This window comes from Haliaeetus albicilla, chromosome 11, assembly GCF_947461875.1.
Source record: "Haliaeetus albicilla chromosome 11, bHalAlb1.1, whole genome shotgun sequence".
In the NCBI taxonomy this organism is placed as follows: Eukaryota; Metazoa; Chordata; class Aves; order Accipitriformes; family Accipitridae; genus Haliaeetus; species Haliaeetus albicilla.
The window spans coordinates 6,576,268-6,601,471 of NC_091493.1; the positions used below are offsets into that span (position 1 = coordinate 6,576,268).

Below are 25,204 nucleotides of genomic sequence, written 5' to 3' on the forward strand. Positions count from 1 at the left end.
TGTAGGAGCTACCTTGTAGGGCACAAAAACATGCCTTGAGGTGGCACCCTGCAGATCCCTACCCTGGAAGTATGAATTTGCACTCCTTCCTTACAGAGGAACTGCACAAGCCACACCGAAACTCAGCCTTAACAGAACCTAGGAAGTGAGCTGCGTACGAGGGGCTTGAAATTACTGCCCATTCCCCATAAGGTTTACATCTCTTGACTCTTTGTACAGTGCCTCGTACAGTGAAGTCATGGTTCAAAGAGGAGCTCTGAGGTGATCCAAAGGCACCTTGCTCAGGAAAGCACCTATTAAAAAGGTGATCACCCCACATTACTCGGAGACAAAAATTGCCCCGCAGCAGCAGACAGAAAAGAGGAAGTGGGAAAGGTTGCTCAGGGTTTCAGAAAAATCAACTGACTTCCAGCAAAAGCCTGCTTAGAAGATGTGTATCTTCAGAACCTAGGTGTTTCCCTGACCACCCAAAAAGAAAGAGATGGCCAAATGGTTTGATGCCAATGTTCACAGCCCCTGCCACAGCCTCCACAAAACTAGCACTGCTGCAGATCAAGGGCTGAGTAGTCTGAGGGACACCTTCCCTTCTGTTATGCTGACTGGAAGTAAAATTGCTAATGAAGCAAAGAGAAACCTCTCAGCTCCTGACAACTCTTACTCAGTTAAGACTGGCTGAGAGAGAAGGGCCTTAATAACCAAATCCAACCCCAAGACAGAGTAACATGACGCACAAGAAATGAACAGCACAGTGCTTTATCTGAGAGTGGTATGTGGAACTTGCTCAGGACCAGAGAGCCGAGGTTTCTGAATAAAGAGTCCAACCTAATTCCTGATTTTTTAGAGCATTAGTGACACATGAGCTACTGAAGCATTTTTTGGAAGGATAAAAAACCCCCCAGACATTGAACCAGAAGGATTCCTCAGTACTGACCCTGACTTCAGACCTCCATTTGAATTGAGATTTTTTAATATCACTGAAGCTGTAAGCAGCACTAAATATGGCCTGATTTATCTGGGACTTGCACCAGAACCCGGGCATGAAAAGAAACTGCATTTTGGCTCAAAATCTTATTGCTGCATTTTGCTGTGATATGACCAGAGGCAAGTTACTAAAACTCCAGTCAGGAGTTGAACAATGTTGCCTTTGGAGACAGTCTAGCATACCAAAACTCTCCCTGCACAGCATATCCAAAAACCACCACATGGGATGTGGTGAAGAAATGCCCCTCAGGCCCCCTCAGCACTGGAGACTCCCGCAGCAGAGGACAGGATTTCAGTGTATGCATACAAAATGGCTACACTGACTTCTCTGCAGTGGCCTCCTTTCCCAACAGCTCTTACCCATCTTCGGGAGTTGCCATAGATGACAGAGGGTGAGGTACGTTCCCTGAGGAGCTCTGTGCGAGCCACGTGGCTGCCGGAGTTGAGGCTGTGCCTTCCAGGCTGGAGCTTACCAGCGAACGAGAAGAGCTCTGTGTCTAGAAAAAAGAAATTCATCTGCTGTGATGGACAAAGGAAGAATTTAGTCAGGCTTAATTATTTTGCATACAAGACTTGTGATTAAACATAAGCACTGTTCGTAACACATACACACAATCTAGGCCAGTGGCTGGCAAGTCAGCTGATACAACCCTGCACAGTTCTGCAGATGTAGCTGGTACCAAATGCCTCTGCATGTAAGTCACCTGTGTTGTACATGGCATGTCTTCTACACTGAAAAATTAGGAGGCCATGTCCTAAACTGTGAGTCATGCACAGCAGCAACTCTTCTGACGGGGAAAGACATACATGTTTCCTATACCAACCTTAAATGTAGGTATGTGGAAATCAGATTGCTTCAGCTGTATCGTCACTATAATTGATGCAGAAAAAACAGTCTAGTCTTAAAACACCTTAAACTAACCAGGAAAGCACCTGTTTTGCTTTTGCAGCACTAAAATCACGATAGGTTTACTACATGAGGTTGAAGTTCACCTATCCCAGCGTAAGCCCTCCAACAGCAGCCGACACTACACGTCCAGGGAACGTAAGAACAAGGTGCACAGCATGGCGTGTCTACTGTACCCCAGCCACCAGCGATTTGCAGTTTGATGACTTACTGGGACCAAGGACTCCTCTACTGGCCTGCTTTTCCATGAATTTGTCTACCCTATCAACTTTTAGCATCTCAAACTCCTCTTCTCTACAGTAAAAATCAACGACTGTGTGGAAGTTACTCCTTTTTGGTCTCTTCAGTGTTTCATGTGATGTCCCCTGGCTCCTGCACTGGAAGGAAGAGCTAACAAATGGTCCAAAAGTTACTTACGCAAGCAATTTTCAGCAAATGCCATATCTCCCTTTGTCTTTTGCCCTGCATCTGCATCACTGAGTTGTCGGCTTCCTTGATGTTATTTAGAGCCACTTCAATCTTTGGAAGCAAGTCAATAATCTTCTGCTTACAGCCCAAGAGTTTGCTATAATAAAAAACAAACACAAAGTTACTTTCCAGCTTGTGTGGCAATACATTCTGGCAAAACCAAAAGCCTCGCCTTCGGATTCAAGAAAAATTCTTTAAGAACACCCCTTTCTCTTAGCACAGCACTGTGACAGCTGCAGGTAGAAAACCTGCAAGACTGGAGGGACCCCTGGTTAAGACTCGAAAAAGCAGGCAGATGACATTACTATTAATACCCACAATATAAGCTCTTCTTATTTGAAATGCAAAAATTGATCCTGATGACAGTGGACAGCACAGCAACTCAACCACGGTATTTTATTAATCTTCTCTGGTCTGTGTTGGTCTCTGTAGACTGACCATACCATAGCTAACAACTTCCTTTATGGGATCTACTAAGCATAAGCCACACGTGAAAATAAAACTAAATCATGCTTTGCTAACTACTGAGATCTGCATAATGACATTTTTTCTGAGCTACTTGAAGAATTAATGAATTAATGAACGAATCACTGTGGTGTCTTCTCAGCGGTTACATTATTCCTTTTTTTCCTTAAGATTTTAAATCCCAACCTAAACACTGGCAGAATTTGTCTCATTTTAAAGTGAACTCTTGGATGCTAACAGTACAAGCTTGTGCATTGTCCTCCCCTTCCCTATTAAGTTATACAAATTAGCTATATGTTTTAATAAAGTAAATGGAAATTCAACACAGACACAAAGGAACAGAATTAATATTGCTGTGAGAAACGTATACCTGTGGATGGAGCTTCTGGGCTCCAATCTCCATGGTTTTCCCTCTCCTTTCCTGCTACAAAGCTACAAATTGCATTTGCTTGGGTTTTTCTCTGCATAAAGTACCTGAGATGGCCAAAGAGCTCCTTGAGAACTCGGTCTTGGCTCTGTACTGTCTGCACAATGATCTTCACCATGTCCGTGCTGTCACTGTACGCATGATCTGGAAGGGCCATGAATCACCACATTAGTAAAATGCTCTTCAGCAAGGAGCTACTCTGAACACAAACATTCAGAGTCAAGGACAGATTTGACTTAATGAGTGCAGCCAAACAAACTGAAGCCCAATGAAACATCTTAAAGTCTGTCAAAACCTCTCATTAGGCACAGCTCTTCCTTAACGTCTCTTCTCGCCACAGTAACGTATACAATTCCAGCCACTCTTGCTGTCTAGATACTGGCTTCAATAAGGACTGCAGGTAGTTGCAAAATGCACAAGTAACTAAATCTTTCTGCTCACCAGTTACTATGTTCAGAACATAATAAGGCCCAAACATGGGGCTCCATCCAGTACAACTGAGAGACAGGAGGAGAGGGAGAAAAGAGACTGCCCTTGGGTGGGAGTGGCAACAGAGGAACAGCAGTTCTTCCCATGTCTGGGGTGAGTAAAGCAACAGTATTTGGGGCAGCAAAAAAGGTAGAGAATGCCAGAAGGCAGACACATGTTCAGGGCAGATGCTCCAAGACTGAAAAACAAAAGACAAACCCATGGCTGAGGAACAGAACTACAGAATTTGGGAGAGCTCTAGGCTCAGCAAAAAGACGAAATCATCTTAAGGTATGCCCTTGAGTCTGGCTAATTTTAATACAATCATTTGCCTTCTAAACAGTATTTTCTGGGTTTGAGTTCAGAAAAATTAGTCACGGGGTACAAGTGCGAAATGGCCTTTGAACCATCTCCTTCCATACCTGGAGGTCTTGTTTTTAATTGCTTGTACAGGTCTATCGCTCTCTGTTCCCTGTAAAAAGAAGAAAATTATTCATATATGTATCAACAAGCCAGTAACTCAAGAAAAAAAAGCATTGCAATTAAGTTATCCCTTGCTGAACCTCATACATTGGAGATGCCACCTTCTTCTACAGCTAGTATACAAGTATGATATTTGGAACACAAGGGACAGTCTTTCTGTGATGGAAACCAACTCTTCCCTAAAAGCTGTCTCTCTTTTCCTCTGATTATGCATTTTCTTGTCAGATAACCATACCAATTGAAGGTTATTTTCAGTTTCAAATTTTCATGTGGCTCAGCTGTGCTTTCCTTCCATGGTATCCTGAATTATGAAATTTCTTTTTTGTAACTATATGTACTTCTGCACAACTGCCTGAGAAATTCTAGTTCCTGTTCTGCATTTTTTGCCTGAATTTTAGTGATATTCTGTAAGTGGAAAGACAGCTGCATCACAAACCAGAGGACAGTGTTTCTCTTCTTCCCATTAAATAAATGTTACTTCTTTCAAATATTTCAAAAGCAGCCAAACACTGAAGCTTCCACCCTTGAACAAATCTTCACTGTTCTGAATCAAAAGTCTGTCAGAAACAAGTAGCAGTTTAGCCAGTTCTGCTTTTGGGCCCTCAACAGGCCTCTTCTTCCCCCCAGCTGCCCTTAGATCACCCCAATACTGTTTCAAGAGATCATGAAAGCTGCTTCTGCTTATGTAAGTTAGCATATCTAGTGCGCTGGATAGTTATCCATCTTCAAACTCCTACATCAGCCAAGGATAGGGGGAGAGGTGCTCTTTACTCCTGCTGCACTGGTAAAAAGAGAACATTAGCATCCAGCACCATCAGATAAACCTGAGATATCACCCAGGATCCATGTGTGTCTCATGGCTGTGTATCTCAAACCTTAAGCTAGTGCTCTACAGTATGCTTCCCTATACAGCCCCAAAAACTGAAGAGCAGGAGACTCAATCTGTTCTCCATTTCACTCCTCATTAAGAGGAGTAGCTTTAGACCAGAATAATCAACAGCTTAGGGCACACTTTAAGCACCTTGCAAATAGCTGATGGGTTTGCAGTGGAGGAAGTGCTTAACAACGTTTTAGGAGGCAGGTTCATTTTTAGTTTAAGCTGCTCTGAATGGGGGCTACTGCTGCAAGAGGTGGTTCTCCCTTCCACCACTTCCTCCCCTGTGCATTAGTTCTGCTGCTCCTGCAACTACACATGGATGAAAAGCAACCTAGCTGATCTACCTCTGCAAAGAAGGAGGGGGGAGAACATGCCAGGAACAAGCACATTTCCTCCCAGAATAGTCAGTCATTCAGAAGAGCTCTTATTAACAACAGATTTAGTGGCTATTCAGTCTTGGTGGCTATTCGATCCCTCTCTTTTATAACTGTCACTTGTGCTCTCAGCAAGAGCCCAAACTACAAAAAGTCTTCCTAAGATCAGTAATACCAGTTAGCTCTTTCATACTTTAATACTTAAAAAAAAAAAAAAAATTCAAGTTTCCAAATATTCAAGAATCCAAGAGTTGTTAATCATCCTTCCTTTGAAAACACATTGAAGATACTTAACAGGACTTTACAATGACATCATCATTTTCTCACTCAACACTATAAAATTCACTCTTCTCTGATGCAAAAAGATGCTCTGCATTTTTCAGTTGAGACCAAGATGTATCTTAGACCCACCCTCTTCTAAGATGAAATTTCATAGTCAGTGATAGAGAAGTGTCTTGTCCTCTCCAGCTCTCTTTTCCATGTTTCCCCAGGTCTAGTCATTGTGTGGCTGCAGGGTAAGTTAGGTAAGCTAGATGAGTTTACCCATGCAACTGAATGTTAATCTTTCTTGCACAGCTAGCTTTGGGATACAGCAGTGTCCTATTCTGCCTTATAATGCTGCCAAGTGATCATAACTTCAAGAAGAATGAGGAACATACAGTCACAAGTGGTGAGATCTTCCCTTTTACCAGCAAAATGATCTTAAACCAACTGCAAACTACTCTGTACTTGCAGTTTGCAAAAAGCGGAGAGTGCATTTCAAAAGCGCTGATGGAACCACCAACAGAGAAAAAAAAAAACCCTCAGACACTGCAATACACAAAATACATTTACATGCCATAAAAATAATAAGCAAAAGGACTTACAAGCTCTCCATGACTTCTCCCTGGCGCCTTGCATATGGACTCTTCTGAAGCTCTACAATCTCTGTGTGCAGAGCCATGATCTGCTCATCCAGATATCCAATATCTTCAGCCTAATGGCAAAATGTAGGTATAAATCAAACTGGAGGAGGAGAGCACTAAAGTAGATAGAAAGATCCCCAGAGTACCACGCAGAGTTTAGGAGAAAAAAGCTCTTTGACATGACGGCCGCTACAATAATTGAGGTTAGTGTCATTATCTTCTCAGTGCATGATATCACCTGGATCCAAATCTCTGACAACCACACTGGATGAGAAAAATCAGTTTCTTCATAACTCCTATCTCTTTGAGATGTGTGCTGTGCACGTGCGCACGCGCGCACACACACACTCTCTGGCTCTACATACGTTTCAGCAGCAAAGGTTTTTTTCTCCTACTCTTACCATATGGACAGAGGGTGCTCTCACATTTTACCCTCCCATACGCATTTTGGTCTGACATTTCTCCGGTATTTCACATCTTCCTCAAAGCAATATAAAAGGTACTGATCTTATACCAAGCCCCCACATATGTTAGGTGAGGCAGCCAACAACAACATTTCTGAGCATAAGGAGTGGGTATGTGGTAACAGACATGCACTGGAGATCCCCAGCATGGTTAAGAAAGCACTGGTCACTGTAATCGGTCTTAGTGCCATGGACTGTGGGCACTGATCTGCTTTCCTGAGAAAGTATTTTCAGCCATTTCAGCTTTTCCTTTCTGACTTGAGGCTGTAGGACCTGAAAATTGATCATCTTACATAACATACCCCTTGCTGAAGCTGCAGAAGTACTTGGTATGAGGCTATATAAACGGGATGTGACCCCTTGATCAGAAAGGAATGTCTGTAGGTCTAGCAGGCAAAGAATCAACCAAGAAGAAGAAGCAGCGAGAAGCCACATAATCAAAGGAGAATTAGATTGTGAGAAAAAAGTGAAGTAAACCCTGTTATCAAAAGAAATGTCTTTATCTGGAGCACCGTGACTCACCACACAGCATAACTGCATCTCTTGAATTCACAGAAGTTAAGCTGCCCGCTAGATAGACTGAGATACCACTGTGTATTACAGAGTAAAACATTTTCAATTCCTGATAAATGGACATGGTGTGACTATACATGTGGACTGCACGGCTTGAAGACAGAACATAATTCTGATGGTCCGCAAAGTAAATATTTGTTGAGCTTCCTGGTTTTCTGGAAACAGCCAGTGACAGCTTTGAGTTATTCTGCTAGAAGCAGCCTCCCTTTTATCTTTCTTGCTTCCTAAGAGGGAGCAACAAGATCCCAAAATTTAAAGAGCTAACCAGAGGTAAATTCAGGTGGGAATCACAACTCCCCTACTCTATCATACCACAGCAAACAGATTTAAGGCTCCAAGAACCTTCTGACTTAGATCAGGATAGGTAATGGATCCCAGAACCCAAACTACCCAGTCTATTCCCTCACAGGGGAAAAAACAGGCAATGTAATTTGTTTGTGTTTCTAATGGTGTCTGCAATTTTTATGTATTAATCACTGTGCTCTGTATTACTATGATGGCTGACACAAAAACTCCCTGCAAGGGAGAGCAGAAATGCAAGACATCAGCCAGCAAACTATGCAACAGTCCTGGTCAGCAGAACATGCAATGTTCTTGGCGCTCTTACAGTTAGCTGTTATCACAGAGCACAAAAAACACAGTACTTTTTAAGGTATTTTAAAGACCTCTACTCTGAGAAATACATTACAAATGTGCTGATTTTTCCTTGCATTCCTTCTGAATGCTCCCCTCTCCCAAGCTTTATTCAGCACATCCAGTAGAAGAAAAGAAGAAACAGCTTTTGACAATAAACTACAATCATCCTCTGTCCCTAGTTTTCATAGCTAAAAGCCTATTCCTTCCCTATAAAGGTCTGGACAGAACTGCAGGTATAATTATTCTTTGTCAAAAAGGCCTCTGTCTCCTCATCGTTTTCAGCAGAGGCAAAACTAAAATGCTCGTTCCCAGAAGACAGAGATCAGAATTCTAAACAGTAGATAAATTTCAACTAGCCTTTTTTGCAGAACTAACTCTGAGAAACAGAAAGCCATTACATCAGCTCAACTGTCCATAAACCACAAGTGAAAACATCTGTTAACTGTTAGGACTACTCAGAGTAAGAGCTGGCTCTAGGTCTGCTCTAAATTTCTTAAGGATGACTCTCATTAAAAACTAATTTGCATCTTTATTTGCAGCAGAAATTTATGCTTGTACTCCTAAACGAAGTACTGCAATTTTGAAATCACTGCATAGTAAGTGATAGGTATTATTTTCAGCTTTAGCAATGGAAGTTTTTCTGTGCAATAAATCCAACCAGGAAGACTCCTGTCTATAGCAACGCTGTTTCTTTTGGGCAATAAATAACCTGTCTCTATAGTCTACTTTCCTATAGAGACAACTGAGTCCAGTGCCATTTCTGTTGGTTTTGCTCAAATCACTAGATTCAAACAACCCGGCAACTGGGGACTGTTTCTTTTTTAATGCACCTGCAATGATATTCCCATTCCCACAGCAGGTAGGATATGAAACACACTGAAGGGACAGAGCAGTGGCACATATGACACTAAGTTCCTGTCATGATCTCCTTCACAGAGAGATAATGAAGCTTCTTTAATATCCCCTACCTGTGCACACTGAGAGGCTTTTTCTTCCATCTCCTTCCAGGCTTTGAGCATCTTTTCTGAAGCTTTGGAGAAGAGAGTTGTTAATTTTTAAAAAGATACAGACACAAAAGTGAAGCATGACCTGAACTTTACATACATCAGTTGAATTTGAACACAAAGAGCGTGACACTGAATCTCCAGGCAGCAGTCATGACTCAGAGATCACAGAGACAGCAAAGTTGCAACTTAACAACTCCGTACTTGACCTTAACTCACATACAAACCCTTTGGTAGGATTTCACTACTGTTTGCAATCACTGGCCTAAAATGAGTTTCAGTCAAACTCCACCATTAAGCTCAACAACTGCCACTTTTGATTAAACACAGACTGTCCAAAATCAGTTCACCGAGTCTTTCCATTTTCCATCATCGTCCTTCAGCCCAGTCATAATTTTTGGCTGAAGTTTCAGTTTTTAGCCGTATATCCAAACTATGCATAAGTCTTACTATTCTCTCCTGAACAGTATTTGTAAGATCGAGACATTTCTGTAACATTAAAACCATAGCTGGTGCTTTTTCACCTCATCTCTCATCCTGACTTATGCTACCTCCTGATATCAAGCACAGCTAGATCACTCCCTTAGCACTGTGCAAAACAGTGTTTCTACAGTCACCATGTCCATTTGTTCTACCATGGATGGCTAGTGGCCCTTCCACCATATATCAAGTGCAGCAACTCTGCCCTCCACTTTGTGCTCAGTGACAACTCCAAATGAATCAGAGTCTGAATGAATAAATAGCAAACATTTACATCACCAGTACTATTAATACTCTAATTTTATTTAATTTTATTAGCTTGGTGTTCTCAGTGGGGAACAGCTGACCTCCTGTTTCACTGTCACTGAAGGTCTCCAAAAACATTTATCTTCCTGCCTTTGCTTCTGCCAAACTCTTCTCCTGCATCTGCCCCAGCTAAAACATACCCATAAAGATGCTGAGGAACACACTGGCAGCTCCTGCATTCATTTTTTTTTTTTTTAATGCTAGTTCTTACCCACAGCCCTTCATAGTCAGTCTGATCCTTTGTAGGATCAGACAAGACACACGGGCAAGTATTACACAATACGTACATATGCCATAAGCCATCTGGTCACTGTATCTCTCCAGGTCGAGGCGAATGCTTTGATGAAAGAATTCCAGCTTTGCTTTCAGTTGCTGAGATGCTGACACCATATTGTTTTTCATTTTGATTAGGTTGGCATTATATCGAAGAAGACTGAGCCTAACAAATGAAACAAGAACAGCAAGTTAGCTGAAAAGTGTATCTGGACTTATGTGGCCAGTGCTGTCACATTACCTGAAAAAAAGACATAGCTAGCAAAAAATTTTGTAAGATCCTTGGAACAGGGAGTTTCAGTGGGGTCACAGACTCCATCTCACATCCTCAGAAGCTGCAGGTCCTCAGCAAGCAAAAGAGGAAGTCCTTCCTCATTTCCCAGTTTTTTTGTCAAGCTCACTTAAACAGTCCTTGCAGTGTAGAGTATTTCTTAGCATTTAAAGAGTCCTGTAGCACATGTTGCCCCTGATGAATTCTGGTCCCTTTTTAATCACTTGAGATATATGACACTGCCCATTCTGTGATTCAATCAAACAACAAAACCCTACAAATACAATGAACAGTTCCACTCATTCTGCCACTTTCTGTGGCAGAATCGTTACTGTGAAACAATTATTCTGGGCTGCATTAGGAGAAATGTTGCCAGCAGGTCAAGGGAGATGATCCTGCCCCTCGTTTCAGCACTGGTGGGGCCACACCTGGGTCCAGTTCTGGGTTACACAGTACACCAGAAACATGGACATACTGGCGAGAGGCCAATGAAGGGCTATGACGATTACTAAGGGACTGGAGCATCTCTCCTATGAGGTAAGGCTGAGAGAGCTGGGACTGTTCAGCCATGAAAAGAGAAGGCTCGAGGGGGATCAAAACATATAAATACCTGAGGGGAGGGTGCACAGAGAATGGAGCCAGGCTCTTTTCAGTGGTGCCCAGTGACAGGGCTAGAGGCAATAGGCAAAAAATTGAAACACAGGAGGTTCCCTCTGAACATTAGGAATCTCTTTTTTTACTGTGAAGGTGACCAAGCACTCGCAGAGGTGGTGCCCAGAGAGGCTGTGGAGTCTCCATCCTTGGAGATATTTAACAGCCATCTGGACATGGTCCTAGGCAACCAGCTCTAGGTGACCCTGCTTGAGCAGGGCGGGTCAGACTGGATGACCTCCAGAGGTCCCTGCCAACCTCAGCCATTCTGTGAGTCTGTGACTATATTCAAAGTTCAAGTTTTTTCAGCTGTTATCAGCCACTATGCAGTAAAATTCCTGGAGTGGAATAAGCTCCCAGCCCAAATATGTTTTATAATGTAAAAATAGAGAACAGCAGAGAGCTGTAAAATTGTGGCTAACCCAAGCTCCCCGAGATGTACCTTTCCATGCAAACAGTCTCTGTATCTGCACAATGAATCTTCTGAATGAGGAGTAATAACTTACATGGCAGCTCTCTGGCCCTGGAAAAGCCTGCTATAATCTTCTTTTAGCCCAATCACGTAGTGAACTGCTTCTGCCCACACCTTGCGCAGCTGAGGAATTGGCAGTTGGATTTTACTATCCTGTACTGAATGCAAAAAAAACCACATCTGTACACAAATGAAAGGACAACTCTACAGAAGGATTTCAGTGCTTACAATGTTCCTAATTCCTGCTTCAGGTGCCTAAACTAAAGGATCAAGTCACATAAGATCTGCTCAATTTTTATGTGATGCTGCCTAAGCATGTATAAGCTTTTCATGTTACAGCTCCCCCCATATTTGACAGCCTGCTACTGGCCATGCAACAGCTCATGTCTGAACTCACAGCTACAAGAGTACTGATTTCTTTGAGCACTTTGGCCTATTGACACTAGCAAACACACGGCACACTGCATGAAACACGGCACAAAGGAGGACCCAAGTGTGGTTTTATCAAAAAACTCTATCTAAAGCACTTGCCCAAGCTAGCAAAGCAAATTTAATTGCTCCATTTAATCAACTGATACTGGTCACTGTTGGGATGTGTGTTTCATCTGAAAATGTGTTCAAATCTTTTGTACATTTCCTCCCAGATTCCTGATGCAGATGTTTTAAGGCGAAAAGATGCAGGACTTATGTGCGTTCCTCTATAGAGACAGAGAAGTGTCAGTACATTGGGATATCAATAAACACGTAAAAAGCCTTAGCTCCAAGAGATTCAGCACAATGACGTCACACCATGAGATTCACCAGACTAAAACAGCCCAGAACACAGGAAAAAAAAAGATCAGAATAAACCTGAGTGACACAAAGGAGACAAGGAAAACCAGCACAATTTCTGCAGAGCCAGACCAAAGAAAATTAAACTACTTAACAGTATGTCACAAAGCATTCCCTGCACATACAGTATGCCACTAGATGTCTCCTGTCCCTTGACAACTATTTTTTCTTTCATAGAGGTATACAAGGTCCTTCATACAGGTATACTGGGTACCTTCACAGAGGTATATTAGGTCCTGCAGATGACTGCTGTCATTTCAGGAGACGTGTAAGGGAAGCTGTAAGCAGAGAAGCAGCTTTCATGCGTGGTCTAAAAGTATACTGATGATGCCAGGGCCAGGCAGCAGCACTAGAACTAAGAGGGACCAATTGGAGCAGATCCCACCAGTATCCATGCAGCAATAGACAGGCTCTACTCTTAACAACTCAAGAGGAAAGAGGGGCCTGGGCTTTCTCAGGCACTTGGCTCTGCTTGGTGAGACCAGAAGCAGAAACAGTGCTATGGGGTTATAGATACATTATCACTAGAGCTGAAAACTGTTGGGAAGAAAGTACAAGAGGTTTTGAACCTCTGCCAAGTGTGTCTGAAGACCAGCCCTAACTCATAACCACCACAGGGGAATGACAGCAGTTCTGCAACTGGTGCAACATGGCCAAATACACTGGCTTGGCTCTGTGATCAGAGCAAGGTGGATTTCCTGACACAGGCCCTGAACTGTCAGCAGCACAGAATGAGGGACCTGTTCTTTCACTTAGGCAAGACATGAGAGATGGATCACAGCTGAAATGCAACTGTCACAGACAGTATAGGGCAAAAAGGTAATCTGTATCCTCAAGATGCTGATATGGGGTTCAGAAGCATCAACCTAGGGAGAGCTGTAGGAGGGCAACTGCTCATGAACAGCCAAAGCACCCAGTCTCAGGAGACAGGACTGCAAGGAGCTGAAACCTGTTTGTACCTGTGCACAGGAAGTAGGAGAAAGGATATGTGCACAACTTCTACAGATGCTAAACCCTAAGATAAGAAGGTCCCTGACCCTTTGTACCACCAAAGGATGTCTATGTGGGCGATGACTCAAGTTCTGCAAACATATCCCAGCATAATGTCACTGCAACACGCTGTGGATGTGAAGGGACAAGACCCTTTAGCAGAGCAGAAGACTGTGCAAATGAAATCACAGCCCCCAAGACAGAATCTTCTTTCCAGGATGTAGTGTGCTGACATAACCAAAATTTTCCCTCTCCAGGCTACAAGATTAGGTTGCACGTATTATTTCCCAAGCCTTCCTTCACATCATGGTTCTGTTTAAGTGGGGCAATGTTTAGGTGGAGTAGATGCACAGAATTTAATACAAGGGCAAAAACCTTAAATGAATTCTTAAGTTGCTCTATAGAAGAGTTCCCAAAGGGCAGGCAATAAATTCTCTGAACTGCTACATCTATGAAATGTGGAGATACAGCACTGCAGATGAAACTTTGTTAGGTTGCCCCATGTTCTTAAATGGCCCTCTTTGAATTAGACGCTGCCCTTCAAGACAATACACAGAGATTTGTAAGGCAAATCTACTTTCATATTACATGAGAAGCAGCACTTCCAGTTCCCAGCTGTCCTCCAGCATACTTACCAATGTAATTTACACAATCAGACAGACTCCGAGAAGCAAAGGGTCCATCATAGACAGTTTTGCTTTTATCAAACAAATAGACCATGTAGCTATCCCAGCCTCTCTGGTGAGAAAAGAGAAGAGAACATAAACAAGAGAAATCCCAAACATAGCTCCTACTAACCCAGAGGGTCCTGGTTACATTCTGAACTAATTATTGTGGGCAGACACTCTTCTTATCAGGTGCCTTAAAAAACTGATTTTCATAGATCCCACAGAAACACAGGACCCTTTGCTAGCAAGTTACTTTATTTAAATATTTAGACAGAGTATAACTATAGGAATCTGCTAACATTACCCAAGAAAGGAAATAATGCTAGACCTTAGGAGTTACTACACTTACAGAGCAAACTGTCTCCACTGGGAAAAAATTAAGGCAGTTTATCTTCCCTAAGATTTTAAATTCCCTGAGAAAGTGACAGACATTCAATGAACAGAATCGTTCTTACTACGCCATCAATAACACACTGGGAAGCAGGTTTCCGAGGGTCCAGGCAAATCCCTGTTTCCAACAGCAGTTCCTGATTTCCAGTACTTATTCCTGTTTCAAACTCAATCCGAATCTGAAGGGAATGAAGGCTTTCCTCAGGATGCAAGAGAAATGAAACGATCTTGGCAGAAGTCATATTTAGGATGTGTACTATCTGTAAAAAGAGTACAAACTGATTACAAGTCACTGGCTATCAAAGACAAAGGAAACAAAGGTCTGGGAGGGAGTATGTAGCAATTAACATGTTAGACTAAGAGCATCATTTGAGTTTTAATGACTACAATAATCAAGTTCAGGAGTAAAGCCCCACATAATAAAGCTCAAAGCCTGGGCCTGTAATTTTTAACTTGATGTCAGAGAAAATTACAATCAAATGCACTAACAGCCTTCACAAGCCATGCTGCAGCTTAATTACATCAAAAGAATGGTAACATGCTAGCATAAAGGCCATCTTGACCCTTGTTGGCTCTGATGCTGGCCACTACTGCTGCCAAGAAAGGTCCCATTTCCTTTAATCCCTCCATACAAAAAAGCTGTTACATACCAGTGCTTGTCTTCTCACTGCTCTCATATCCCTCTCTATAGTTTCACTATATCTGGACAGAGACTGTAAGACCTAAACCACACCACAGTATACAAATTTTGACAAGTCCCAACTATGGGCACAGTATTTTGTGTTTCGGGCTTTAATTCCTTTGGAATCCTTCCAGATCAGACAAAATTATCCTCTGGCTTCTATACATGCTTGCCTCAGCTAGTCTTACTCTAGCAAAGCTCCAATAATTACTTGAAGGGGAAGAGTCAGGTGAACGTAAACTCAGTTCTACTACAGGTACTACTACAGTATATGGACCTGGAGGTCACAGCATCAGTAGTGGTGTTCAGGAAAACTGTTATTAGCAAATATGAAACCATTATTTGATCTTATCGAGTCCTTTCTGAGAGGACAGACAGTAATACAGGGTCATTCTTCTGCTCCAAGTGCAAACCTGGAGATTAATATTGCTGGTGATATTTCACCTTCAGACAGGCATCAGACAGGCTGTATATACACTCACTTCCTGATACCAAGAAAAACATTCCTCATGATCCTGCAGCTGGATGATGCCAGGATTATAGCTTTGCTCCACTGAACACAAGTTCTGTCCTCTGAGATGCTTTCAGTAGGCCTTTACACCCAGTAACAATCCTCACTCACCTTCAAATTCAGTATGTGATCCATTATTAGGAAACAATTTGGACGACTGGTCTCAGGATCTAAACCTCCACCCCTCTGTTGTGGATCCCAGTTCAGCATCAGTTGCAACCAATTTTCCATTGGTTCTACAATTAAACTGAAACAGAAGGGCCATAAGAAAGAGAAGGCAGATATTCTACAACCCTCAGTCCACTTAGAAAACTAGGGTCTCATAACAGCAATAAGGTTGCAACTCTGGTTAGAGATGATATGTGTGTAACATCTGCTGAACACGTGTGAAGAACAGTGATTTCACTGCAGTCACTCATCCTGACAGCAGGGAAAGCATGGAAGGGGAGGAAAGCACATACAGAGTGAGCATTCTCACTGTAACAACAATCTTCACTGATCTCAGCAGGAGCACACACCCATCCAATACACCTTGCATTACATTTCTTCTTCTGACTCCTATTCGTTGAGTCAAAAGTATCTTGACACGTGAGCAAGGTGTGTCAAAATGGATAAGGGGAAGAATTGTTTTTTGGTTCTTTTTCCTCCAAAAACTATCTGTGATGCACATAAAATTGAATAGTTTTCAAAGCCTTGTCTGCAGAATAACCATCCCCATGCTGCAGAGCTGCCTGGAAGGTTCTCCTCCACGTTTATCCACACAAGAAGCATATTAAGTTTATTGTCAAGAACATCTTTGAAGACAGTACACAGTGCAAAAAGCCCAAAGCACTGGCACAAAGCCACTTATTTAATTCTCAACTCCAGTACTTTTCCTAGAAATCTGCCAATGCCAATGAGTTGCGCTGGACTGCTGGGCAACATCTAAAGACACAAGTGCTAAGTAAGTGACAAATGATCAGAACCTGACTTCTGACTTGGTACAGAGCAATTAATTCAGATTAAAGGCCCTCCTGGAAGTCTTCGGTCTGAGTGCTAGCCCACAGCAGGACCAACATCAAAACTACAGCAGGCTGCTCAGGACTCTGTCCAAGCCAGTCTGGGCAGTCCCCACAGATGGAGATCCCCTACTGCTTGGGGCCCTCTCTCAGGGACTCATCACCAGCACGGGGAAACCCTCTTCCTGTGCCCAAATTTCATCTCCCTTATTGTAATTTGTGCTGTTGCCTTTGGTCTTTTTGCTTTGTCCCTCTGAGAAAAGCCTAGACCTGTTGTCTCTGTAACACCCCAATAGATAGTAGAAGACAAAACTAGACTCCCTTTTGTCTTCTCTTCACCAGAATGAAGAAGCCCAGCTTCACGGGCCTCTCCTTGTATGCTCTGTTCAACAGGCTCTGACCATCTTTGTGGCCTCTGCTGAACTTGCAGCAGTTTTCCCAGCACAAGTACTAGAAGCTTCTGCTTTCACAGAGCAGCTAACTCAAGTACTTGGTTTATGAGATTCAATACCATCAAGTTACCTGGTAGATGTTACTCAGAGGCCTTATGATAATGGGTGGGAAGCAGTCAGAGTTCACACCGCAAGGTGAACTGCCATCATCCCACAAACTGCAGGGTGAACTGCCATTGGAGAGCCCAAAGTAACAAAAAGAGCCATGTGGCTATGGGCTATTCCTTAACAGCAAATGGTAGCCTGCCAGGAGCTTGAAACACTCCTTTGGAGAAAGAAGGAGGACCCCTCAAGTGCTTGCAATAAAGGAGGAGGAGCCCTCAGTTTAAAAGACAAGCCAAAAATTATCACATGTAGCCACAAGGACACACTTACCCACAGAGGCTGTGAGGCTGTGGCAAATGGGTACTAAAGCGAACTTCCCCATTCATCTCTTCAGAAGCAAAGATGTGCTTTGGATCCTTCTTCTTGATTTTTTCATGCCTAGAAAATAAAATCCTTTGTGGATATACTGACAATGTTACTTTCATAAAGGGCCAACTGAAGATGGCAGCAGCAAAAAGCGCCATAGTCTAGTAGCTTTAGAAAAAACACTCTTCTTTCAGGACAAAGATGACACTTCCAAACAATCCACCCAGAACATCTCCAAGTGGAATAGGGGTGTCCTTGCAATTAACTCTGTCTCTGGAAACTTTTTGCACATGCTTGCAAGGAGGTCTGGACAGCATCAAACAAGAGGATTAACAGGTAACAATTCACCGACCACAGAGCAAGCCTGCACAACAAAATCACCCTCCACACATTAATGAGACAGATAAGATTTGCAAGAGTCATCTGGCAAAACCACTGCCCTTACCTCAATGTGAGTGAAGCATCTGTAAATGTTAGAAACACAGCATGCTATTGGATCCAGTACCAGGAAAAACATCACCAGCAACTCTGCCTCAGTTTCATCACCTTGGCTCACTTCAGCACTGGTCTGAAGCTTGCCTAGAGCTCAGCTGCTCCCGGAGCAGCAAGATTTCCCAGGGCAAGTTGACAGTCGGCTGTGAGGCAGCTGAACCTTTCTTGCTCCTGGAGGCTGCCAGCCTGCTCTCTGTCCCAGTCAGCCCCAACTGGAACTGAAGCTACACACATGTGGCCTGCACTGTTCTATTCCTTCTTTTATAGGGAAGAGCTGTTTATAATCTCATTCATTCATTAGTTTTCTACTACTTACATTAGGAAATCAAGTTTTCCATGTTTGAAAAAATGCAAAAAATACTGAACTATTAAAATAATAAAATCCCAAGAGTTGGCAGTTAAAAGGGAAACTATTGCAACATATTGGCTACAATTATTTTTTGTTAACACATAATAATTTTTTAAGCTAACACTTACATAAAAACTCAAATTTATCTTTTCTCCTGTTATTATTTCAATATTAACAGAAAAACAAGTTTCATATTTTTTCTGTTGCAGAATTACCCTTTTAAAAACCAAGCTTACATACACTCCTGGTATTGCAAGGTAAGAAGTGTTTCCACACTATTTTCTATAAAAATATGTATTTCTGCCCCTTCTTCTAGCCCTCAAAAAGCAAGCAGAAACCTCCATATGCAGGTTAAAGTCTTTCAGTCATCACTTTTGTAAAGTTACTTACAAACACGTAACTGTGTTTACTACACAAAACATGGTCTGTCTTGCTGTGTGTTATTTATTGCTAAAAACAAGCAACCTCACAGCCTAGGTGAACAAAGGCCTATATCACTCCTTCCCATGACATTTTTCTGACACTGATACACAGACTGGTTTATAATTACATTTTTTGATTCAAATTTCACTAGTGAAGGAATTATTATGACCAGAGCCTACCACACAACGTAATAAGCATGTACTTAATATGTATAAATAGCCAATTGAACCGTAATTGATACTACTAACATATCAATGGCTTTTGCAAAGCATAGCAGACCACCAGCCTCAGTACCTAACTAACAAGAAATTTATCATTCTGGTTCACTCTGTCACCTCACCACAGGCAGTAGCTGTCATTCCTATTGCCTGGCATCACCTCTTGCAGAGTGTCTTACCAGGTAAACGGCTGTAGATTATGTAAGAACGGTCTAAATCCTGCAATGCATTCGAACACCATCGTGCCAAAGCTCCAGTAGTCAACAGTAACTGAGTAGGATTTATTCTCAAAGAGTTCTGGAGCCTAAAAAAGGATCATAAAAAGACACTTTGAAAGTGGTATTTCAGGTCATCTATTTCCTTGCATTTCGGTCAAGACAAAGCTACATCAGGGTGTGGCCCCGAGTTCCAGAGCAGCATGGGAACCCTGATGTGGCCCCACTTAGGCTGCCTGGTGGGTCAGGGCCTGGAGCACTCAACCCACAAGGGGATAGGAGGGAGCTGGGCTTGTTGGGTCTGGCTGTGGAGAGGCTGGAGCAGGGACAGGCTGAGAGCAGCCCCTGACCATGGCAGAGGAAGGGATGGAGGGGACAGATGGGGCCAAACTCATCTTGGAAGCAACGGGTGATAAAACGAGAGGCAATGGCCCCAGGTCACCATCTGGGAGGTTCAGGCTGGACATGAGGAAACGCTTCTTCCCCTGGAGAAGGAACACCCTTGGGACAGGTCCCCAGAAGGGTGCGGGATGTCCATTTTCAGAGTGAAACCCTGAAACGGGCTTGGCTGGGCCAAGCCACGGCTGCCCTGACCTAGTGCTGATGACAGTCCTGCTGTGAACAGGAGGCTGGACAAGGGACGTCTGTAGGTTCCTTTTGACACACACTTCTGTGATTCTATAAAACGTGGCAATGCCACAACACTCATATACATGGGGGGAAAAAAAAGTCTTACCAAATATTGTAATGTTCCAACAAATGAAGTGCATAAACTTCCTTGATCCAGATCCTTTGCATATCCCAGGTCTATTATTTTGTGAACAATCTGCAGACAGTTTAAATAGTTCACCAGAAGAGCAAATTCAGAGAAACCCCTTCCCCCCCTCCCCCCCCGCTAAACAACCCAAAATCTGTGCAGTGACATCCATGGCATACACTCAAAGAAGAGGAAAGCCAGAATGGAAATTCTGGAGAAAGTCCATGCAAAGCTTCGACATGGGACACAGTGTTAAGCCTTGCTGTTTCACCACATAAGCTGGCGTTGTCCACCTATCTCAGCTTAGATTCAACTTTATTTGAAGCAGCTTGCCAGTTACAGCTTGGCCAAACAGAGTATCTAGCTTTTTACCTGGGAATTGAAAGTTACTTGTTTAAAGAGTAACAACAGAGAAAACAATTTTCACTAAGAAATCCATTAGGCTGACTCTCTGAATTAGCTTGATTATACATGCAGCCCTCAAAGCCACAAACACAGGCATATGCTACAATCTCCTATCGCACATATTCTGTTGCAGGCAGGTTCCTGAATGGAAGCAGAAGTTGTTTGTTTTTAATGACAAGGATTTAAGAACAAGCAAAATAGGATTTGTGGCTTAAAGAAGACATAAACATTTAGTAAATTCATAGTTGAGTTTTCAGCCAGTTCAGTGCCACAAACTACTTGTTCTCTTTTATTTCTCTTGGGTAAGACGAAGCTGCTGACGACTTCCAGAAATGACAGTGGGAACACCACTGACAGAGGCCACCTGACTTACCTTCCCACCTTCATCCTGAAGAACAATATTTTCAGGCTTTAAATCTCTATGTATAATTCTGTTTTCATGCAAATACTGGATACCAGATCCTGAAAGACACATTTGATTTAAGAGAAAATAAACTCACATTGATTAAAGATAAAGATCCAATACCCCTGACTTTGGAGTTGACATCAATAAATTTTCATTTTAAAGCACCATTAAGGACTATTGACTTAAAAGGTTTGTTAAATTTATGCTAGGACTGAACTAGCTCTGTTCCTCTGCTCTGCAGAAATGGAGGTTGCTACAGATTTCAGACCTCGCGGCATAACCGCAGGCCACATCTCTTGCCTGTAAGGCAAGAGAGAAGGCAGCTGAATTCTTCTCAAACTGTAGAGTTACAAAATGAACCACAGCATGCAGACAAGCAAAACAGGTCTCCAAAACGTGCAGGCAGCTTGAAACAGCTCTGCATGTCCTCTAGCCTAAGATCTTGGTAAATTAACACAAGAAAACAAGATGACCTATTTATATAGGTGAGCACAAGATGCTAATGAAAGAAAGCACTGAAATTAATTAAGCAAGTGAAACAAGTCGAGTTTCCCTTTGACCTGAAACTAGTGCCAACTACTGGCTTACAGAGCTTCTAGTAAACTTCCACCACTGCCAAAGCACCACAAGGCAAACCACCCAAAGGAACCATCCAGCTGCAATGAAGCAGAAGCACGTCTGAAGCTAAAAACTGATTCCTGGGCAGCCTCTGGTTGATGCTGCATGGGGCAGCTGACCAAGGTGACACCAGCAATGTCCCGGTCCATATCAGCAGCACTGAACTTTGGGGCTCAAGGCTTCCCTTCTGCTGGTGGGGGACTGGTGCGCTCAAAGCACCACTTCTGTCACTCCCACTGCTAAAAACGAAATTCCATGATTGCTTTAAGCCAATCTACATGGGGGCTGTCCCTAGAAGGAACACAGGTTCCCAGACTCTCCTTTCCCAGGTGCAATTTCCATGGCAGCACAAGCATTTATGTCATCGCATGATCAGCTTGATCCTGGGACCAATCCAGCCAGAAACTACTAAGAAAAAAATAATCAGGTTTTAGCCAGGCTGGTTTCCAGAACCTGCTCCTCACCTGGGTACAGGAACAGCTCCAATAAGGAAGGGAATGGGAGCACATGCCCAAGAAAAGGCAAAGAGCAGGACTTTGCCTTGTGGCAACAGTCCACACTTGAACTGCCTTGGAGGGGGTTGTGGAGCCACTAACAACAAAGAAACAAGAGAAATACTGCCTGCAGGAAGGGCGAAAAGTCACTACTGGTCCACCCAAGTAACAACACTGGCTGCTAAATAAAAGATTATCAAGCAAGTGTCTGCCACAGGACATAGGCACAGACAAAACAGCAAAAGACAGCTTTCAGAATTCGAGGGGTTTTTTTCATTTGTTTGTTTTTTTCAAGTCATGACTTTTCAATCTTGGAGATGCGCAAATGGAAATAAAAGGTCCTATGAAAGGCCCGAGGCAGGTATTGCATTTTCTCATCTCCATCATGGAGTATTTAAAATTTTCCTATGCAAAACATATTCTGACTGCACAATGTGTAAAGCCTACTTCTAACCAGATGTGACTGTAAATTCATTACAGGATTATTTTAAGAGAAATATTCGACCCATCAGGGAGGAAGTCCCCTATCTTCACTGATTTACCACTCATTTATACATTTAACAGCTTCTAACTTGCATTTCTTCTCCACTGCATTTTCAAATCTTTGCCAAAGACATGCCAAAGACATTCAACTTACTATGAAGACAACAGACCCCATTCTGCAGGTGGAAGGGGAACACGGAACAAGGAAGAGTTGCGCTTGATTTTGGGAACTCAACTGCAAGCCCTCTGAGCACTGAAAGGACAGAAGCCCAGGCCAATATGTCCAAAATCATTTCTCATGCCAAAACTAGCTCCATTCCTATAAGTAGAGACGGGTTATTTGTAACAGAACTGAAAACCCAAGGAGGTCTACTGAGGAGCTCTCCTGAAAAGCCTACTTGCTAGAGAAACCATCTGTAGGCATCATCCTCAATCAGATGACTTATCCTCCCCAGGGTGTCCAAGAAGCCAGGCACTTCCTGATGGACAGAGGCCAGTTTCAAGCCTCACATCTTTTATTTTCTTACAGTGCTCTTGGTAGTCAAGAATTTGGCATCAAGCAAGCTAAAGCTCAACAGTTTGAAAAATAAGGTATTTGATGAAACACTTCAGGATACCATCAAGTTCATCTCACGGAATTATTTTCATGGATTACTACAGCCTTGGGAAATAGCTTTAAAGCAGGCACCCAAAGATATCAAATTAAATTGTTCCCTATGAGCAGTGCTGTCACTTTGGGCTACTCCCATCCTGTATGGATTTGCTGCCTGCTACCTTTCCAAACTGCAGAACCTGAAATCCACATGGTATCAGACACCTTCTGTAATGTGTATCAAGTTGCTGCCTGGCTAATTCTCATCTTGTCATCACTCTGCTCTGCCTCCCTGTAGGCTGGCTGGGGACCTTCCCTAGGCCATACACAGCACAACAGCAGTGTTAGTGGGAAAGGAGGTTTCTCCTCCAACCTCATGCTTCTACCTCCCATGGTACAACACAGGGCTGGTGCCTCCTGTTACACTGCTCACCAAGTACAGTTTGGTCGCATCCATCACCTTTGTACCTGCCCTTTCTGTAGCCACAGGCAGCTCTCAGACCCTCCTCAGCCTCCCTGCAGCCAGATCCAACAAGCCCATCTCCTGGTGGGCCGAGTGCTCCAGGCCCTGGGTAGCCTTTGCATGGCCTTGTTGGGATCTCCACATCCCTCTGGAACACGGGGCTAGATGTGGACAACTGTATCCAGATGTAAGCTCCCCAGTGCTGAGTAAAGGAGACAATGATCTCCGTCACTGTGCTAGCCAGAACTCTAATGCAGACCAACAGAATTGCTCTTCCAAAATGAGAAGCTTTGCAACATTTAGACGCACTTGTTTTGGCATTGCCTACCTAATTAACTCTCAGTTGAGAGCAAATCGTTAGCCAGAAAATTGCTGGACTAGCCATGGCATGGTTGCCTTCCTTTTCTGCTATGCTCTTATACCTACCTGGCTCTCAGCTCCACTCCAGTGTATCATCTCCTCTGTACTGTCACCCTGAACAAACAAAATTTCCCTCCTACTAAGGAAACCCTACAGAGAAGCCACAGGGCAACTTAGGCACTTCTCACATTGGTTTCTTGCTCTTTGGCTTGTAAAAGTTACACTCCTTCAAGTGACATGCAGTTTGGCATCTCGAGAGCCTGGAATAGAAATGGGATTTGAATGGAAAACTGTGACCTTAACAAAATAAAACGTTAAGGTCATAGTTACCTACAACTGGCCACTACACAGCTTTTCCAATCCCATTCCACAGACATGTCATTAGTGCAAGCTTCTTGTTTATGTGATCAGCAGGTATACCAAGTCCTTCCTCTGGAAAAGAAACCTGATTTTTTTAACACCCTGTTCTCATTAGTCCCCTTTTCAGGGTCAGCTGAAAAAGCAAAATGCCATTACACATAATAAAAATAACCCAAAAACCAAAACACAAGAAAGGCATTAGACTACGTACCAATGTCGCTAAGGAGAGAAAGTATTTGACTTTCCTTGAGCCCGCAGCAGTTTTCCGGTTTGTTTAGCAGCTACAGTAGAGAAAAAGATGTTTAGACCCACAGTGCAACAGTTAACAGTCAAGAACAAAACTTTCCATCCCCTGCTGACACAACAGAAAACAGCACAGCTCAAATATAACTCTAGTTGAATGAGCTAGTTCGCTTTGTGAAATGAAAGCATGGGGGAAAAGAAGACAACTCGGACAAAATGAAAGTTTATTGCACAGAGATGGCGTTGAAAAGATTTGGACTGCTAGAATAATACCACAAAAGCATGAAAGCCATCAGAAAGCAAACAGGCAAGAGATGCAGGCAGGGCCATATGGTTGCAGGCAACAGGGATCCTGAGGCTCCTGAAATCTGCTCGTTCCTCATCTGCTGAAGTTTGGCTTGATGGGATTTGGGAACACATCAAATACCTGAAGCAGGACTGCTACTTGAAAGAACAACTCTCCAGTGAAGAAAATAAACTGACTGACAGAACACAGAAGAAATGGATACGCATCTAAGCCCTTGGCATTCAAACACAGCTCACTGATAAAAGGACAAGAAGGAAAAACAACAGTTGAACTCCTAAATTCAGGATAGGCTACAGAAGAGAAGATGACTGCAGCCATTTACAGCTCCCAAACAGCCCAGCTAGCCCAAAGCAATTGCTGCTTTAATCTGAACAAGCTCGCCATGGACTCTAACAGAGCCTGTTTTTCTCCACGTGCTGTACCCAAGTGATACCCCGCGCTATGGAAAAGCCACCCAGGTATCAGCACCCACTGCAAGAGGCTGCCAAACACCGTGCAGCCACCTCCGCATTCTCCTGTAGTCATGCCCCACTCCCACAATGCTGCCTGAGCCCTGCAGAGTCTGAGGCACAGGACCAGCCACCCACCTCATGGTCAGGCA

At 43.1% G+C, this 25,204-nt stretch overlaps 1 protein-coding gene across 1 annotated transcript in view; it reads right to left on the reverse strand.

Annotated features, from left to right (window-relative positions):
- CHUK (component of inhibitor of nuclear factor kappa B kinase complex) overlaps window positions 1–25,204 on the reverse strand; it is a 32,143-nt gene that overhangs the window by 2,690 nt on the left and 4,249 nt on the right. The window contains exons 4-19 of the mRNA XM_069795958.1: window positions 24,265–24,334; window positions 20,651–20,739; window positions 19,852–19,941; window positions 19,080–19,204; window positions 17,383–17,490; window positions 15,669–15,804; window positions 14,430–14,624; window positions 13,942–14,044; window positions 11,520–11,643; window positions 10,106–10,257; window positions 8,997–9,058; window positions 6,317–6,426; window positions 4,139–4,188; window positions 3,296–3,392; window positions 2,306–2,453; window positions 1,342–1,478 (exon numbers count right to left, since the gene is read on the reverse strand). Coding sequence (XP_069652059.1) covers window positions 1,342–1,478; window positions 2,306–2,453; window positions 3,296–3,392; window positions 4,139–4,188; window positions 6,317–6,426; window positions 8,997–9,058; window positions 10,106–10,257; window positions 11,520–11,643; window positions 13,942–14,044; window positions 14,430–14,624; window positions 15,669–15,804; window positions 17,383–17,490; window positions 19,080–19,204; window positions 19,852–19,941; window positions 20,651–20,739; window positions 24,265–24,334 — 1,796 coding nt within the window. The remainder of the gene's footprint in view (window positions 1–1,341; window positions 1,479–2,305; window positions 2,454–3,295; window positions 3,393–4,138; window positions 4,189–6,316; window positions 6,427–8,996; window positions 9,059–10,105; window positions 10,258–11,519; window positions 11,644–13,941; window positions 14,045–14,429; window positions 14,625–15,668; window positions 15,805–17,382; window positions 17,491–19,079; window positions 19,205–19,851; window positions 19,942–20,650; window positions 20,740–24,264; window positions 24,335–25,204) is intronic.